At 45.3% G+C, this 18650-nt stretch overlaps 2 protein-coding genes across 3 annotated transcripts in view; one reads left to right on the plus strand and one right to left on the minus strand.

Moving 5' to 3' along the window:
- Window positions 1-18650, minus strand: part of cmpk2 (cytidine monophosphate (UMP-CMP) kinase 2, mitochondrial) — a 19543-nt gene continuing 893 nt past the window's right edge. Inside the window, 5 exon segments of the mRNA XM_046366489.1 lie at window positions 1-881; window positions 2740-2973; window positions 3755-3852; window positions 3854-3957; window positions 4158-4272. Coding sequence (XP_046222445.1) covers window positions 761-881; window positions 2740-2973; window positions 3755-3852; window positions 3854-3957; window positions 4158-4272 — 672 coding nt within the window. The 3' untranslated portion in view covers window positions 1-760.
- rsad2 (radical S-adenosyl methionine domain containing 2) overlaps window positions 8316-18650 on the plus strand; it is a 24309-nt gene continuing 13974 nt past the window's right edge. The window contains exon 1 of one of the 2 annotated variants that reach the window (XM_046366491.1): window positions 8316-8431. In XM_046366491.1, the coding sequence (XP_046222447.1) occupies window positions 8429-8431 (3 nt within the window). In that variant the 5' untranslated portion in view covers window positions 8316-8428. Of the gene's footprint in view, window positions 8432-18212; window positions 18314-18650 lie in introns of those variants that run through there. The other variant, XM_046366490.1, reaches the window with a different exon arrangement.

The raw sequence follows: 18650 nt of genomic DNA on the forward strand, positions 1-18650 counted from the left end.
CCTGGTATATTCAATATGTTTCCTTTAATTTGAAATAGTACTCAAACAAATGAGCAGTGTTATTGTAATGTGAAATGTATCATATTGCTCTGTGTGTGCGTTTTAATCCCTGGGTCCATTTAGCTACTTCAAAAGGAAAATGTAGAGTTAGCTGCTGGCCCATACGTTTCAATGAAATAGAAGTGACTGATGACTATACAAACCCTCCCTTTCATTTCCTGAAGCTCAGGCCTAATAAAAATGGTTGTCACCGCGGGCTGTCTGGCTGCATATCCCTAAGCATCACTACTGACAGAACACAATGGCATTCATAATAACGTTTCTCCTCATCTCACTGATGGCAGTCATATAGAATAGGACATGTTGTGACATGCACTGGTCGGGGTCTTGGTTCTATCTGTGTGCGTGTGTGTGTGAAGGAGAGAGACTGTGTGCTACTGTGTGCATGCATGATTGTGTGTGTGTGTGTGTGTGTGTGTGTGTGTGTGTGTGTGTGTGTGTGTGTGTGTGTGTGTGTGTGTGTGTGTGTGTGTGTGTGTGTGTGTGTGTGTGTGTGTGTGTGTGTGTGTGTGTGTGTGAGTGTGTAGTACTGGCCCTTTGCCATATGAGGCTTATCCACAGTCCAGATCCTCTACTACACCCTGCCCTCTTCTCACTAGCCCTGCCTCTGTCAAATCAATGGCACTCTACTACCACCTAGTGGACCACAACGGAATATTAGCCATCTGGGGCAAGACTGGGAGAGGAGGAGAGGAGCTGTTTACAAGTGGCATTTTCCCCTAATTAAAAGTAGCACTTGTTGGAGCACTTGGTCTGGAGAAGGACTGGCATCCACAGTGACGCAGGCCGGGCCCTCAATCCGCTGGTAAGCCTCCTCCACTCTGCAGACAAAGAGAATAAGTAATTATGTCCCACAAATTAACAAAGCACTTAAAATCTGGGTCAGCAGTACCTTTGAGATGGTATACCAAATTAATTGCTTTTCCTGATCACATGAACTAACCAGGAAAAAGCTAAGGGCCATAAGGATGAGTAAAGCTATAAAATAATGATCACAATGGTTTTTGATAGTTGTATGTCAATTTTAGACTGCAAATTGCTATGCCTTTGCCTGGTTCATCCATATACCGTAATATATTTCACATAATAAGTACCAAAACATACGGCCATAGTGGACATTGAGCAGTAGTAAGAACAATGGTCTAGAAGATTAAAAAACAACAACTGACAGCACACAATCATCATGCCAGAGGTTGGACAGGTGATGGACTGAGAGCCAGAGTCCAGACTGTCAACAGTGATCAACAGCTGTCTTCCTTGAGGATAATGACTGCTCGTTGAATATCTGGTGAGCCCATGTGAAAAGCATTCATCCCAAATGGCACCCTATTCCATATATGGGGCACTACTTTTGACCAGAGCCCAGGTCAAAGGTAGTGCACTATGTAGGGAATAGGGTGCCATTTGGGACAAAGCCCAGGATGTCAGCGGGTAGAATGAACAAAAGTTGCCATCGACCAGTCAGACTACTAGCAGTGCGTAATGGAGCAGACCAACTCAGCAACAAATCACTTGTTCTTTCCTCATCAGATGGTTCCCTCGGGATGGGAACTGATTGTTAAGTGTTTGATGGGTCAGACAGACTAAGACGGAGTAGGACCTGATGTCCACTCAATTAGGTACAGTAGTGTGTGTGTGTGTGTGTGTGTGTGTGTGTGTGTGTGTGTGTGTGTGTGTGTGTGTGTGTGTGTGTGTGTGTGTGTGTGTGTGTGTGTGTGTGTGTGTGTGTGTGCGTGCGCGTGCGCGTGCACGTGCGTGTGCGTGTGTGTGTGTGTATAGGGTGTGGACATGTTTGACTAAACTTGTGGGAACCAGAATAGTAAACAAACCAACATTTAACCAGCTGGGGACATTTTGTCAGTCCCTACAAGGAAAAGGGTTCATTCTAGGGGGTTTATGGTTAGAATTAGAAGTTAGGTTGAGGAATGTAGGATTTTCAATGGGAATCAATTGTATGTGCCCCCAAGGTTGGTTAATCCTTGCTTCTACACCTGCATTGCTTGCTGTTTGGGGTTTTAGGCTGGGTTTCTGTACAGCACTTTGAGATATCAGCTGATGTACGAAGGGCTATATAAATACATTTGATTTGATTTAAACATTCCCATCCAGCCTGTGTGTGTGTGTGTGTGTGTGTGTGTGTGTGTGTGTGTGTGTGTGTGTGTGTGTGTGTGTGTGTGTGTGTGTGTGTGTGTGTGTGTGTGTGTGTGTGTGTGTGTGTGTGTGTGTGTGTGTGTGTGTGTGTGTGTGTGTGCGTGCAGATCACAGTTAGTGATGCTGATCTGACCACTTCAATTCAGCAGTGTGTAAGGTCTGTTAATAAACCGCTGCAAAGTGTGTGCGTTCCCCACGTCTTTATACATACACCGAGTATGTATAAAGTAACAGTAGGTGCTGTCAATATGTTGGAGTAGAACATGTAATATGTACTACTATATATCTACTCACTTCAGTATTGTGAGCTGTATCATTCTAATACAGTGGTAAACTTGAAGTATAGTTTCGTCTGAATTTCAATCATCTTACTTTTTTGGTCAAAGTAGAGGGGGGATAGATGAAGGGGAGACACTGTAGGAAGGTTGAACACAGAGATCAAACCTCGGCCTCTGCAGTCGACATGTGCGCTTGAGACAGGTGTGTTCCCACTAGACCACAGGCTCTGCGCAGAACAAGAAATCTTACTTCTGTCTGAACAGGTGATTGGCCTCCAGCTCCTCCTCCTCCATGGTCTTGTCCTGACCTCTGACCTGTAGTCTCCTCATCCTCTCCTGTGAGCTGAGGCTGAGCATCAGCACCAGGCTGGGCCTCAGGAGGTCCCCTGGCCAGCCATACACCTCACTGCCAGCCTGGGGCAGGTTACCCAGCTTACCACCCACCGCCGTGGCAATGGCGTAGGCTGCTGTGCTGTGCCAGTACCTGGGATGAATGGAGAGTATAGGGAGATAGTGGGTAGTTGTCAGCCTCAAAGACCAGAGACTATGTCTGGTCTGCTGGTGTTGTTTGGTGGTTCATTCACAGCTATGTTGAAAATTGGAACCTTTGCTGTGCTTTTTTTATGACATTAAAGTGGCATAGCCTACTAAGGCAGTTACACATACGATTTTCACCATACAATGCCGTGTCCGAATACCCCTACTTGCTTTCTAAACAGTAGGCTGTTTGGGTATGTGAAAATAGAACGTTTTATAGTATGGGATATTTATTTTGGACCTAAGCTTGTCGCCTGCCTTCCCGTCTTTGGGACAACGACTCCCATTGTTAGGGCGGAGGCGTGCATCTCATCATCATATACAGATTTCTGGTGTAAGCATACTGTAAACGCTCATAAAAATGAAAAAGAACAATTATGAACTTTCATTCGTAGGCTAGGGTGCAGTCCCCTCATGATGGGTATAGGGAGAAGTTGAGTATCATGTAGCAGCCTAAACCTATGGATGTTACAGTGAGCTGGGTGAATGGAATATGAATCATCCAATATGCTGTAATAAAAACAAGTTCACGCCCCTAAAAAAAGAAGAAGATTGTCCGCCCTCATCTTAAACAGCACCGACAGCCACTGGGGGTTAGTACACGGTGTGTAGTTTTAGTAAGAAGTAGGTAAAACAGATTTCAGACACAGCCATACATTCAGAAGGGATGACATATCCCAACTCATCAAACTTGCTACAACACCAAAGCTATTTCATCCTGCCCTTACCTGTCTACAATGACAGGTGCTTGTCTGGCCTCCTGGCCTATCTGTCCTGCTGTCAGGTAATTCCCAAGGGCGTAGAAGGCCCTGCGGATGAGGGGGGGGCTCAGTGTCGAAGCGGGCCCTCCATGGGGACAGACACTGCGGAGGGGACTTCAGGAGAGTGGCCCCCAGTGCCTCCGTCAGGGACTCAGTCAGAGTGGTTTTCCCTGAGCAGTAGTGGGAATAGAGAGAAATTAGAGAAGGAAAAAAAGGAGAGAATTTTGAAAGCATTGTAACTGACTGAAAGAGAATTCAGGTTTGTATGACCTGAGTTTTTCCTGACCGAAAGGAAAGGAAAACTCCTGGCCGTATACAATCGGCTACATTGAATTGGCAAGGACAATAGTGAAGTAGTGATGGTGTTAACCTGTAGCATCCAATCCCTCTATGACAATAACAGGAAAGTCCGTTTTCTCCTTAGACTCGAGTCGCTGGTCCACAAGCTCCAGCACTGCCTTGGACTCCGGGATGATGTCAACACACTACAGATGAGGAGCAAAGTAGATGGAGATGAGATGAAGTTGTAGTTGGCCTGTGTGAATATCATGTTATTCCTTTCTCCACCACTGGAGTGTGACATTGCTAGGTTTTTATTTTGTCCCTGACTGCACACAGTATTACACAGGTTTATATAGTTTACCACAGCATGAGTCATAATACCCATACTCAAACACGGAACTGGTTCCAATCGTTTTTTCACCATTCATTTTAACCATTGTGGATTTTAGAAACACTTCAAATAAGCTCTGTGTTTCGTGTAGGTTTACCCTGGCGCGACATTTTGATAACTGTGTAAATCCCTCTCGGACAAGGTGACATTTTTACCCCCTTTTTCGTGATTATGATCTTGTCTCGTCGCTGGAACTCCACCACGGGCTGGCGAGAGGAGAAGGTCGAGTCATGCCTCCTCCGAAACATGACCCGCCAAGCCTCGCTCCTTAACACCCGCTCGCTTAACCTGGAAGCCAGCCGCACCAATGTGTCGGAGGATACGCCGTTTAACTAACAACCGATGTCAGCCTGCAGGCTCCCGGCCCGCCACAAGAAGTTGCTAGAGCACAATGAGCCAGCTAAAGCTCCCCGGCCAAACCCTCCCCTAACCCGGACGGCACTGGGCCAATTGTGCGCCGCCCTATGGGACTCCCAGTCATGGCTGGTTGTGACACTGCCTTGGTTCGATCCCAGGCTGTAGTGACGCGGCAGTACTGAGGTGCAGTGCCTTAGAACGCTTCGCCACTCTGGAGGCCTCAGACAAGGTGACTTTTATCAATTCATTCGCCTGTATTTACCACCCAATCATGAAATGCTAATTAGCTGCGAATGTGGCTATCATACAGAACTACAAATGTCTAGCTGAAGCTTCACGTCACATCACAAAAATGGAACCTTTATTTAACTAGGCAGTACTAAATGTAGAATTTAATAAATGAATAAACAGAGAGGAAACATTGCTGACCCCAATGCAGCACCATTGCAGAGAAAAGAGGAAATAAAGAAATGCTGAAACTAATGTCGGACAATAAAATTTGAGATGTAAATAAACTAAATGAGTTAAGCCTGGGTCAATAACACAGGCCTTATTTAACACTGCTCCATTGACACGAGGCCTTATTTAACACTGCTCCATTGACACAGGCCTTATTTAACACTGCTCCATTGACACGAGGCCTTATTTAACACTGCTCCAATGACACGAGGCCTTATTTAACACTGCTCCAATGACACTGCTCCATTGACACAAGGGCCATTGACACAAGGCCTTATTTAACACTGCTCCATTGACACAAGGCCTTATTTAACACTGCTCCAATGACACAAGGCCTTATTTAACACTGCTCCATTGACACAAGGCCTTATTTAACACTGCTCCATTGACACAAGGCCTTATTTAACACTGCTCCATTGACACAAGGCCTTATTTAACACTGCTCCATTGACACAAGGCCTTATTTAACACTGCTCCAATGACACAAGGCCTTATTTAACACTGCTCCATTGACACAAGGCCTTATTTAACACTGCTCCATTGACACGAGGCCTTATTTAACACTGCTCCATTGACACGAGGCCTTATTTAACACTGCTCCATTGACACGAGGCCTTATTTAACACTGCTCCATTGACACGAGGCCTTATTTAACACTGCTCCATTGACACGAGGCCTTATTTAACACTGCTCCAATGACACGAGGCCTTATTTAACACTGCTCCATTGACACGAGGCCTTATTTAACACTGCTCCATTGACACTGTTCCATTGACACAGGCCTTATTTAACACTGCTCCATTGACATTGAGGCCTTATTTAACACTGCTCCAATGACACGAGGCCTTATTTAACACTGCTCCATTGACACAAGGCCTTATTTAACACTGCTCCAATGACACGAGGCCTTATTTAACACTGCTCCATTGACACAAGGCCTTATTTAACACTGCTCCATTGACACGAGGCCTTATTTAACACTGCTCCAATGACACGAGGCCTTATTTAACACTGCTCCATTGACACAAGGCCTTATTTAACACTGCTCCATTGACACAGGCCTTATTTAACACTGCTCCATTGACACAAGGCCTTATTTAACACTGCTCCATTGACACGAGGCCTTATTTAACACTGCTCCATTGACACAAGGCCTTATTTAACACTGCTCCAATGACACGAGGCCTTATTTAACACTGCTCCATTGACACAAGGCCTTATTTAACACTGCTCCAATGACACAAGGCCTTATTTAACACTGCTCCATTGACACAAGGCCTTATTTAACACTGCTCCATTGACACGAGGCCTTATTTAACACTGCTCCATTGACACAAGGCCTTATTTAACACTGCTCCATTGACACAGGCCTTATTTAACACTGCTCCATTGACACGAGGCCTTATTTAACACTGCTCCATTGACACGAGGCCTTATTTAACACTGCTCCATTGACACGAGGCCTTATTTAACACTGCTCCAATGACACGAGGCCTTATTTAACACTGCTCCATTGACACGAGGCCTTATTTAACACTGCTCCATTGACACGAGGCCTTATTTAACACTGCTCCAATGACACGAGGCCTTATTTAACACTGCTCCATTGACACAAGGCCTTATTTAACACTGCTCCAAGGCCTTATTTAACACTGCTCCATTGACACGAGGCCTTATTTAACACTGCTCCATTGACTGCTCCATTGACACGAGGCCTTATTTAACACTGCTCCATTGACACGAGGCCTTATTTAACACTGCTCCATTGACACGAGGCCTTATTTAACACTGCTCCATTGACACGAGGCCTTATTTAACACTGCTCCAATGACACGAGGCCTTATTTAACACTGCTCCATTGACACGAGGCCTTATTTAACACTGCTCCATTGACACGAGGCCTTATTTAACACTGCTCCAATGACACGAGGCCTTATTTAACACTGCTCCATTGACACGAGGCCTTATTTAACACTGCTCCATTGACACGAGGCCTTATTAAACACTGCTCCATTGACACGAGGCCTTATTTAACACTGCTCCATTGACACAAGGCCTTATTTAACACTGCTCCATTGACACGAGGCCTTATTTAACACTGCTCCAATGACACAAGGCCTTATTTAACACTGCTTCAATGAAACGAGGCCCGCCACGCATTTATGAAAGCTCAAATGATCTCACTCTTTTTACAGTTCTACAGGAATATTAAACTATATGTTGAATAAAAGTGTCATTTGCATTGTAATTGTAACAATTGTGGGATGGTACCATGTGTGATAGATAACAGGTGGCATATTATCAGTAAGAAACTATGTTTCCTACTACAGGCAGCTGGCTGCATAGTGATTGCAACATTGTAACGCTCCACTGCAGATGTTAAAGTAAAATTCCCTTCGGCCCGGTAAGGGACCTGCTATATGTGCACGCGCGCGCCAACATTTTCTACCAGGCTAATCATAGAATTACATAGATAATTGGAGCCTATATTTTTCTATTAAAAAAATATGTGGTGGGCCTACCTTTTAACAGACACAGTTATGATATCCATAGATGTCGGTATAGCCAAATCCTCCAATACTGTCACATGCAATCCTTAAAAACCAGGGCTCGAATTGAGTGAGGGTATCCCAAAGAGCAAAAAGGATATCTATTGTTTGCTTTATATTTTGAAATAAATACATAAAAAGTATCCAGATTGAATAAAGCGTTCTATAACAATGCTTAACTCGATGATGCCTTATGGTAGAAACTAGTTTTAAAATGCCCAGCGAAGGACGTGACTCCGATGTAAAAAAAAAAGGGTTATATTGATTACTCTCTATGACATTCTGAGGATGAGCTGCAGCTTATAATATTCGAGGAGATTAAAAAAAGAACTGTCCCTATTAATTGAGCTTTTCACTTTCTGAAAAGAGAAGCTGTTTGCTTAAACCCAGGAAGCTTTTAGGGAAGCACTTCTGTTGCTGGGTTATGCAATAGACAAGTAGCCAGCAGTTGAAGCTTACATTTTTCTGTATCGATAGAGCCTCTGTCTGGGTGGAAAGGTAACTTTTGAAAGTGCCATGCTTAGATTCATAAGGATGTCTAAGAATGAATTATTTGAAAAACAGCGTTGCAAACAAGAGACTCTGGTTTGACATGGGAAAAATATGGTAAGAATGCCTATTTCTCTGTCCATTCTTCCCCATTTTCACTATCCACCTTTCTTTTGAGACTTTTTCAGCGCAGCATTTTCTCTTGATTTGCAAGCTGTTTTTTCCCTAATCAACACACAAAGAAATATAAAAAATGAACTTAATAGAGTCATTGGTGATTTCATCAACATAATCTATATTAGGCTATGTCATTGACATTTAACTGTTTACATAGCCTATTACCCAGATGTGTTAAAAATGTTGTTTCATTTGCAGCATAAGCCTATGAATTGGGCCGCTATTATGTGCAGTTCCTGAGACTTTCAGCTGAGAAGACAGTTGGGCCAAAGCAAAACCTATTGCCGACCCCTGCTGTACACAGTTTAGCTGGGATAGGAGGGGGGGCTGCAGTGCGGCAGAACGTCCAGTGGTGGCCCTGTCTGTAAATTCAGACCGTTGTCAGATTGTCAGTTCATAAATTCAGAGCATTTCTCTCTTGGAGCCTTCAGAGCACACACTGGACTCTGGTCGTGGAGTAGGGTTGATCCGAGCGTTCTGACCTCACAACAGCAGTCAAGCACCAAAGCTAACTGGCTCAAGTTGGCTAGCTTGCGAGATATTTCCAGACACAAATGAGAGAAAACCTCACTAGTGTTAGTGACTGTAACTGTGCTGCTAGTGTAACTAGTGATGCATTGACATTAAACTTTTGGCCAATACTGATATCTGATATTTAACATTTTTGCTGCCTTTTTAGCATTCTAGTACAGTTAAATAGTTAACATGCACACATGGATGCAGCAGTCTAAGGCACTACATCTCAGTGCAAGAGGCGTCACTGTAGTCCCTGGTTCGAATCCAGGCTGTATCACCTCCGGCCGTGATTGGGAGCCCCATAGGGCGGCGCACAATTGGCCCAGCGTCGTCATTGTAAATAAGAATTTGTTCTTAACTGACTTGCTTAGTTAAATAAAGGTCACACACACACACACACAGACCAAAAATATATTTTGGTGGCATTTACGTATGTCCCCATTACCAGTAAAACATCATCAAAACCTATTTCTTTCACTTACTTGCTGTGCTGTTTCATTGTTAATTTTAGTCGTTTCCTTTTCAACCAGGATTTCTATTAGAGGTCGACCGATTATGATTTTTCAATGCCGATACTGATCCTGATTATTGGAGTACCAAAAAAAAAGCTGATACTGATTAATCAGCTGATTTTTTTTTATACATATATTTGTAATAATGACAATTACAACAATACTAAATGAACACTTTTACTTTAACTTAATATAAAACATAAATAAAATCAATTTAGTCGCAAATAATGAACATGGTCAATTTGGTTTAAATAATGTAAAAACAGTGTTGGAGAAGAAAGTAAAAGTGCAATATGTGCTATGTAAGAAAGCTAACGTTTAAATTCCTTGCTCAGAACATGAGAACATATGAAAGCTGGTGGTTCCTTTTAGCATGAGTCTTCAATATTCCCAGTTAAGACGTTTTAGGTTGTAGTTATTATAGGAATTATAGGACTATTTCTCTCTACATAATTTGTATTTCATATACCTTTGACTGTTGGATGTTCTTATAGGCACTTTTGTCATGCAGGTGAAAGAGGACCCAAAAGCGACTTGGCGAAAACAGAGTCTTTAATCCAGTAAAGTAAATACAATCAAAAAACACAACTTTCACTCGAAATGACGAGGACAAACTGGAGACTCGATCTTGAACAGCAGGTGAACAGCAGGTTGCCTCGGGAAGGCACTTGAACCAAACAGACTCAGACACCTGCTCACCACGCAGCATCTGAGGAAAACACGACACGACAGGGCGATACACAAACACAGCACGGTGAATTCTAGACAAGGAACCGACAGGGCAGAAACGAATAACAAGGAGAGAAATAGGGACTCTAATCAGGGAAAAGGATCGGGAACAGGTGTGGGAAGACTAAATGATTGATTAGGGGAATAAGAACAGCTGGGAGCAGGAACGGAACGATAGAGAGAAGAGAGAGCGGGAGAGTGAGAGAGGGAGGGGAGAGAGAGGGATAGAAAGAGGGAAAGAACCTAATAAGACCAGCAGAGGGAAACGAATAGAAGGAGAAGAACAGGGACAAGGCATGATAATCAATGACAAAACATGACAGTACCCCCCCACTCACCGAGCGCCTCCTGGCGCACTCGAGGAGGAATCCTGGCGGCAACGGAGGAAATCATCAATGAGTGAACGGTCCAGCACGTCCCGAGACGGAACCCAACTCCTCTCCTCAGGACCGTAACCCTCCCAATCCACTAAGTATTGGTGACCCCGTCCCCGAGAACGCATGTCCATGATCTTATGTACCTTGTAAATAGGTGCGCTCTCGACAAGGACGGGAGGGGGGGGAGGGAAGACGAACGGGAGTGCGAAGAAAGGGCTTGACACAGGAGACATGGAAGACAGGATGGACGCGACGAAGATGTCGCGGAAGAAGCAGTCGCACAGCGACAGGATTGACGACCTGGGAGACACGGAACGGACCAATGAACCGCGGAGTCAACTTACGAGAAGCTGTCGTAAGAGGAAGGTTGCGAGTGGAAAGCCACACTCTCTGGCCGCAACAATACCTTGGACTCTTAATCCTGCGTTTATTGGCGGCTCTCACAGTCTGTGCCCTGTAACGGCAAAGTGCAGACCTCACCCTCCTCCAGGTGCGCTCACAACGTTGGACAAACGCTTGAGCGGAGGGAACGCTGGACTCGGCAAGCTGGGATGAGAACAGAGGAGGCTGGTAACCCAGACTACTCTGAAACGGAGATAACCCGGTAGCAGACGAAGGAAGCGAATTGTGAGCGTATTCCGCCCAGGGGAGCTGTTCTGCCCAAGACGCAGGGTTTCTGAAAGAAAGGCTGCGTAGTATGCGACCAATCGTCTGATTGGCCCTCTCTGCTTGACCGTTAGACTGGGGATGAAACCCGGAAGAGAGACTGACGGACGCACCAATCAAACGACAGAACTCCCTCCAAAACTGTGACGTGAATTGCGGGCCTCTGTCTGAAACGGCGTCTAACGGGAGGCCATGAATTCTGAATACATTCTCGATAATGATTTGTGCCGTCTCCTTAGCGGAAGGAAGTTTAGCGAGGGGAATGAAATGTGCCGCCTTAGAGAACCTATCGACAACCGTAAGAATCACAGTCTTCCCCGCAGACAAAGGCAGACCGGTAATGAAGTCTAGGGCGATGTGAGACCATGGTCGAGAAGGAATGGGGAGCGGTCTGAGACGACCGGCAGGAGGAGAGTTACCCGACTTAGTCTGCGCGCAGTCCGAACAAGCAGCCACGAAACGGCGCGTGTCACGCTCCTGAGTCGGCCACCAAAAGCGCTGGCGAATAGACGCAAGAGTGCCTCGAACACCGGGATGACCAGCTAACTTGGCAGAGTGAGCCCACTGAAGAACAGCCAGACGAGTGGAAACAGGAACGAAAAGGAGGTTACTAGGACAAGCGCGCGGCGACGCAGTGTGCGTGAGTGCTTGCTTAACCTGTCTTTCAATTCCCCAGACTGTTAACCCGACAACACGCCCATAAGGAAGAATCCCCTCGGGATCAGTAGAAGCCACAGAAGAACTAAACAGACGGGATAAGGCATCAGGCTTGGTGTTCTTGCTACCCGGACGGTAAGAAATCACAAACTCGAAACGAGCGAAAAATAACGCCCAACGAGCTTGACGGGCATTAAGTCGTTTGGCAGAACGGATGTACTCAAGGTTCTTATGGTCTGTCCAAACGACAAAAGGAACGTGCCCCCTCCAACCACTGTCGCCATTCGCCTAGGGCTAAGCGGATGGCGAGCAGTTCACGGTTACCCACATCATAGTTGCGCTCAGATGGCGACAGGCGATGAGAAAAATAAGCGCAAGGATGAACCTTATCGTCAGACTGGAAGCGCTGGGATAGAATGGCTCCCACGCCTACCTCTGAAGCGTCAACCTCGACAATGAATTGTCTAGTGACGTCAGGAGTAACGAGGATAGGAGCGGACGTAAACGTTCTTTTAGAAGATCAAAAGCTCCCTGGGCGGAACCGGACCACTTAAAACACGTCTTGACAGAAGTAAGAGCTGTGAGAGGGGCAGCAACTTGACCGAAATTACGAATGAAACGCCGATAGAAATTAGCGAAACCTAAAAAGCGCTGCAACTCGACACGTGACCTTGGAACGGGCCAATCACTGACAGCTTGGACCTTAGCGGAATCCATCTGAATGCCTTCAGCGGAAATAACGGAACCGAGAAAAGTAACGGAGGAGACATGAAAAGAGCACTTCTCAGCCTTTACGTAGAGACAATTCTCTAAAAGGCGCTGTAGAACACGTCGAACGTGCTGAACATGAATCTCGAGTGACGGAGAAAAAATCAGGATATCGTCAAGATAGACAAAAACAAAGATGTTCAGCATGTCTCTCAGAACATCATTAACTAATGCCTGAAAAACAGCTGGCGCATTGGCGAGACCAAACGGCAGAACCCGGTACTCAAAATGCCCTAACGGAGTGTTAAACGCCGTTTTCCACTCGTCCCCCTCTCTGATGCGCACGAGATGGTAAGCGTTACGAAGGTCCAACTTAGTAAAGCACCTGGCTCCCTGCAGAATCTCGAAGGCTGATGACATAAGGGGAAGCGGATAACGATTCTTAACCGTTATGTCATTCAGCCCTCGATAATCCACGCAGGGGCGCAGAGTACCGTCCTTCTTCTTAACAAAAAAGAACCCCGCCCCGGCCGGAGAGGAAGAAGGCACTATGGTACCGGCGTCAAGAGACACAGACAAATAATCCTCGAGAGCCTTACGTTCGGGAGCCGACAGAGAGTATAGTCTACCCCGAGGAGGAGTGGTCCCCGGAAGGAGATCAATACTACAATCATACGACCGGTGAGGAGGAAGGGAGTTGGCTCGGGACCGACTGAAGACCGTGCGCAGATCATGATATTCCTCCGGCACTCCTGTCAAATCGCCAGGTTCCTCCTGAGAAGTAGGGACAGAAGAAACGGGAGGGATGGCAGACATTAAACACTTCACATGACAAGAAACGTTCCAGGATAGGATAGAATTACTAGACCAATTAATAGAAGGATTATGACATACTAGCCAGGGATGACCCAAAACAACAGGTGTAAACGGTGAACGAAAAATCAAAAAAGAAATAGTCTCACTGTGGTTACCAGATACTGTGAGGGTTAAAGGTAGTGTCTCAAATCTGATACTGGGAAGATGACTACCATCTAAGGCGAACATGGGCGTAGGCTTCTCTAACTCTCTGAAAGGAATGTCATGTTTCCGAACCCATGCTTCGTCCATGAAACAACCCTCAGCCCCAGAGTCTATCAAGGCACTACATGTAGCACCCGAACCGGTCCAGCGTAGATGGACCGACAAAGTAGTACAGGATTTTGATGGAGAGACTTGAGTAGTTGCGCTCACCTGTAGCCCTCCGCTTACTGATGAGCTCTGGCTTTTACTGGACATGAATTAACAAAATGTCCAGCAACTCCGCAATAGAGGCACAGGCGGTTGGTGATCCTCCGTTCCCTCTCCTTAGTCGAGATGCGAATCCCTCCCAGCTGCATGGGCTCAGTCTCTGAGCCAGAGGAGGAGATGGTTGCGATGCGGAGCAGGGAAACACCGTTGATGCGAGCTCTCTTCCACGAGCCCGGTGACGAAGATCTACCCGTCGTTCTATGCGGATGGCGAGAGCAATCAAAGAGTCCACATCTGAAGGAACCTCCCGGGAGAGAATCTCATCCTTAACCACTGCGTGGAGTCCCTCCAGAAAACGAGCGAGCAGCGCCGGCTCGTTCCACTCACTAGAGGCAGCAAGAGTGCGAAACTCAATAGAATAATCCGTTATGGACCGTTCACCTTGGCATAGGGAAGCCAGGGCCCTAGAAGCCTCCCTACCAAAAACTGAACGGTCAAAACCCGAATCATCTCCTCTTTAAAGTTCTGGTACTTGTTAGAGCAATCAGCCCTTGCCTCCCAGATAGCTGTGCCCCATTCTCGAGCCCGGCCAGTAAGGAGTGAAATGACGTAAGCAACCCGAGCTCTCTCTCTAGAGTATGTGTTGGGTTGGAGAGAGAACACAATCTCACACTGCGTGAGAAAGGAGCGGCACTCAGTGGGCTGCCCGGAGTAGCAAGGTGGGTTATTAACCCTAGGTTCTGGAGGCTCGGCAGGCCAGGAAGTAACAGGTGGCACGAGACGAAGACTCTGGAACTGTCCAGAGAGGTCGGAAACCTGAGCGGCCAGGTTCTCCACGGCATGGCGAGCAGCAGACAATTCCTGCTCGTGTCTGCCGAGCATGGCTCCTTGGATCTCGACGGCAGTGTAACGAGCGTCTGAAGTCGCTGGGTCCATTCCTTGGTCGGTTCCTTCTGTCATGCAGGTGAAAGAGGACCCAAAAGCGACTTGGCGAAAACAGAGTCTTTAATCCAGTAAAGTAAATACAATCAAAAAACACAACTTTCACTCGAAATGACGAGGACAAACTGGAGACTCGATCTTGAACAGCAGGTGAACAGCAGGTTGCCTCGGGAAGGCACTTGAACCAAACAGACTCAGACACCTGCTCACCACGCAGCATCTGAGGAAAACACGACACGACAGGGCGATACACAAACACAGCACGGTGAATTCTAGACAAGGAACCGACAGGGCAGAAACGAATAACAAGGAGAGAAATAGGGACTCTAATCAGGGAAAAGGATCGGGAACAGGTGTGGGAAGACTAAATGATTGATTAGGGGAATAGGAACAGCTGGGAGCAGGAACGGAACGATAGAGAGAAGAGAGAGCGGGAGAGTGAGAGAGGGAGGGGGAGAGAGAGGGATAGAAAGAGGGAAAGAACCTAATAAGACCAGCAGAGGGAAACGAATAGAAGGAGAAGAACAGGGACAAGGCATGATAATCAATGACAAAACATGACAACTTTAGTATTGCCAGCCTAATCTCAGGAGTTGATAGGCTTGAAGTCATAAACAGCGCAATGCTTGAAGCACAGCGAAGAGCTGCTGGCAAACGCAAGAAAGTGCTGTTTGAATGAATGCTTACGAGCCTGCTACTGCCTACCACCGCTCAGTCAGACTGCTCTATCAAATACTTAATTATAGTATAATAAACACACATAAATACGAGCCTTAGGTCATTAAAATGGTCAAATCTGGAAACTATCATTTCGAAAACAAAACATTTATTCTTTCAGTGAAATACATTGCTAAGAATAAGGAACATGACTACAGTTTCAACTGGTTATTGTTTTCAGGCTGGTTGTATTGGTGATAGCTAGGTACCAAGCTAAAGCTAGCTACCGCAGAAGTTGCGGTCGAACAAATGATGCTTTATTACCAATGCAGTATTGTAAACACATCGTTCGTGGCCGGTGTTTGCAGACGTTTTTGTACAGCTTTGACAGTGCTACTGTATCTTTTTTGACATGCAAAGACCCAATTGGCGTTCCATAGTATGTATGTCTTGAAGCTAATTGCAGTGATGGTATTACTGTGTAACTCCAGTAGTAACTCCAGTAGGGCAACATCTGAAAAATAGCGGACTTGGTAGTGTTAACCGGTGCTCGACCAGTCGGCAAAAGCCAACATCACCAACACCAGAGAATGATTGATTGTCAAGGGCAATGAATTCCAGTATCTTCGCTTTGATTGATTTTGCCTTTAAGTTGTCTCTCTGAAATGTTCTTACTCTTTCAAATGACTGCTCGACCTGTTGACTGCTCGATCCACACAGCAGTCATTGTGTGGGTTAGGTTAGAAATGCTGTGTTGCACGTCTAGCGCAACATTTTACATGGCGTTATTATGTCATGTACCTATGTTATATATGTATGCGCGGTATCTTTGACATCGGTTTTTGACATCGGCTTTAAACTAGACATCCGATATGTTCACGGATATATAAGTGTAACAGTGTTGCTTCCGTCCCTCTTCTCGCCCCTTCCCGGGCTCGAACCAGGGACCCTCTGCACACATCGACAACAGTCACCCTCGAAGCACCATTATCCACCGCTCCACAAAAGAATCGGCCTTGCAGAGCTAGGGAAACAACTACTTCAAGGTCTCAGTGCGAGTAACGTCGCCGATTGAAATGCTATTAGTGCGCAACCCACTAACTAGCTAGCCATTTCACACCAGTTACACTAACAACTGAATTATTTTATTTGGTTGTCAACCTTTACTGACACCTGTCATATTCAACGGGTGTTGCACATTCATTCATTAATCAGTTATTCTGAGCTCTGGCACACTCAAACGAGAGACTGCTCTGAAACTGGTACATAGCCAAACCGAATTTACTTTTGTTTGTAAATTCACTCTGGTGTTGTTGTTTTTTAGATGTTTACTGACCCAGTTCGTTGTGCGTTCGTATAGTCATCAGTTATTCTGCGCTCTGGCAAACTCAGTCGAGAGTGCTCTGAAATCGGAGTAGATACCCAGAGAGAATTTACGAAAGCACATATTTTCGGCATTTATCCCAAAACTAGGGATGCACGATGTATCGGTGAACATATCGGAATTGGACGATATTAGCTAAAACTAGCCTAGCCCACAATGTCTGTTGTGTGGATCAAGCAGTCAACAAGTCGAGCAGTCATTTGAAAGAGTAAGAAAATTTCACTCACACAACTCAAAATACAAAATCCATTAAAGCCTAGATAATGTCATTTAAAGCCCTTGACAATCAACCGTTCTGTCATGGGTGATGTTGGCTTTGTCCAACTGGTCGGCACCGGCACATACTACCAAATGTGCAATTTTTCAGATGTTACCCTACCGAAGTTACACAGTAATAGCGTCACTGCTATTAGCTTCACGACATACATACTATGGAACGCAATTTGGGTCTTCGCATGTCAAAAAAAGATACAGTAGCACTGTGAAAGCTGTACAAAAAGTGTGCAAACAAGCAAACACCGGCCACGAACGATGTGTTTACAAAACTGCATTGGTAATAAAGCATAATTTGCTCAACAGCAACTTCTGGGGTAGCTAGCTTTAGCTTGGTACCTAGCTAGAACCAATACAACTAGCCTGTAAACAAAGACCAGTAGAAACTGCAGTCATTATTCTTAGGAATCCTTGTGAGTAAGTATTAGTGAGGTTGCCCCTTGTTGTTCGCCTATTGAAATGTAGCTTCAGTTCATGAAAATAAATAACTAGCCAGCTACTTAACCCTGTTGCCCAAAGCTAACATTATGAACAGCCAGCTAGCTTCATCTGGCTAATGAGACTCGACCGGAGTTGGTTATGTGTTGTGAAGCTAGCCACAATAAAGATTAGGCACAATAGTGGAATTTGGGGTTTGCCTTCAAAATAAAAGTGTCATTGACAGCGATGCAATTGAATACAATCAGTATAATTATGCCATACTTTTTTTTAAGACTATCAGTTAAGTCCACTACTGTGGCTAATCCTTATTGTGGCTAGCTTCACAAAGATGGGTCCGACCCCCTTCAATCAAATACAAACTGATTTATAACTTAGGGCTATTTTAGATGACACCTAGCTATATAGTTAGCTAGCTATTTCTACTGAAACAGCACTGTAGGTGAGCAAGACAACTTTACCAGCATCATAGCATAGATGAATCGTAGTGTAATCAATGTGTAATAACTATGTAAAAAATGTATGAATGCGTTAAATTATTATGTGACGTGCAGTCATATTCAGGTCCTGATTGGTCAACAAGCTTATTTGACACGTCAAATAGTGTTGTCGCCTGGTCATTGTTTCTTTTTTGACACGCAAAGACCCAAACAGGGTTCCTTAGCAAAGACCCAAACGGCATCCCATAGAAATCCTGAAAAGACTGAATTAAATGAACAACAAAGCAGCACAGCAAGTAGGTGAAAGAAATAGGTTCTGATTATGTTTTACTGATAATGGGGACATATGTAAATGCCAACAAAATATATTTTTGGTCAGTGTGGTGTGTGTGTGTAACCTTTATTTAACTAGGCAAGTCAGTTAAGAACACATTTTTATTTACAATGACGGCCTACCCCGGCCAACGCTGGGCCAATTGTGCGCCGCCATATGGGACTCCCAATCACGGCCGGATGTGATACAGCCTGGATTCGAACCAGGGACTGTAGTGACGCCTCTTGCACTGAGATGCAGTGCCTTAGACTGCCTGCGTCCATGTGTTAACTATCTAACTGTACTAGAATGCTTAAAAA

Source organism: Oncorhynchus gorbuscha, linkage group LG10, assembly GCF_021184085.1.
Source record: "Oncorhynchus gorbuscha isolate QuinsamMale2020 ecotype Even-year linkage group LG10, OgorEven_v1.0, whole genome shotgun sequence".
NCBI lineage: Eukaryota > Metazoa > Chordata > Actinopteri > Salmoniformes > Salmonidae > Oncorhynchus > Oncorhynchus gorbuscha.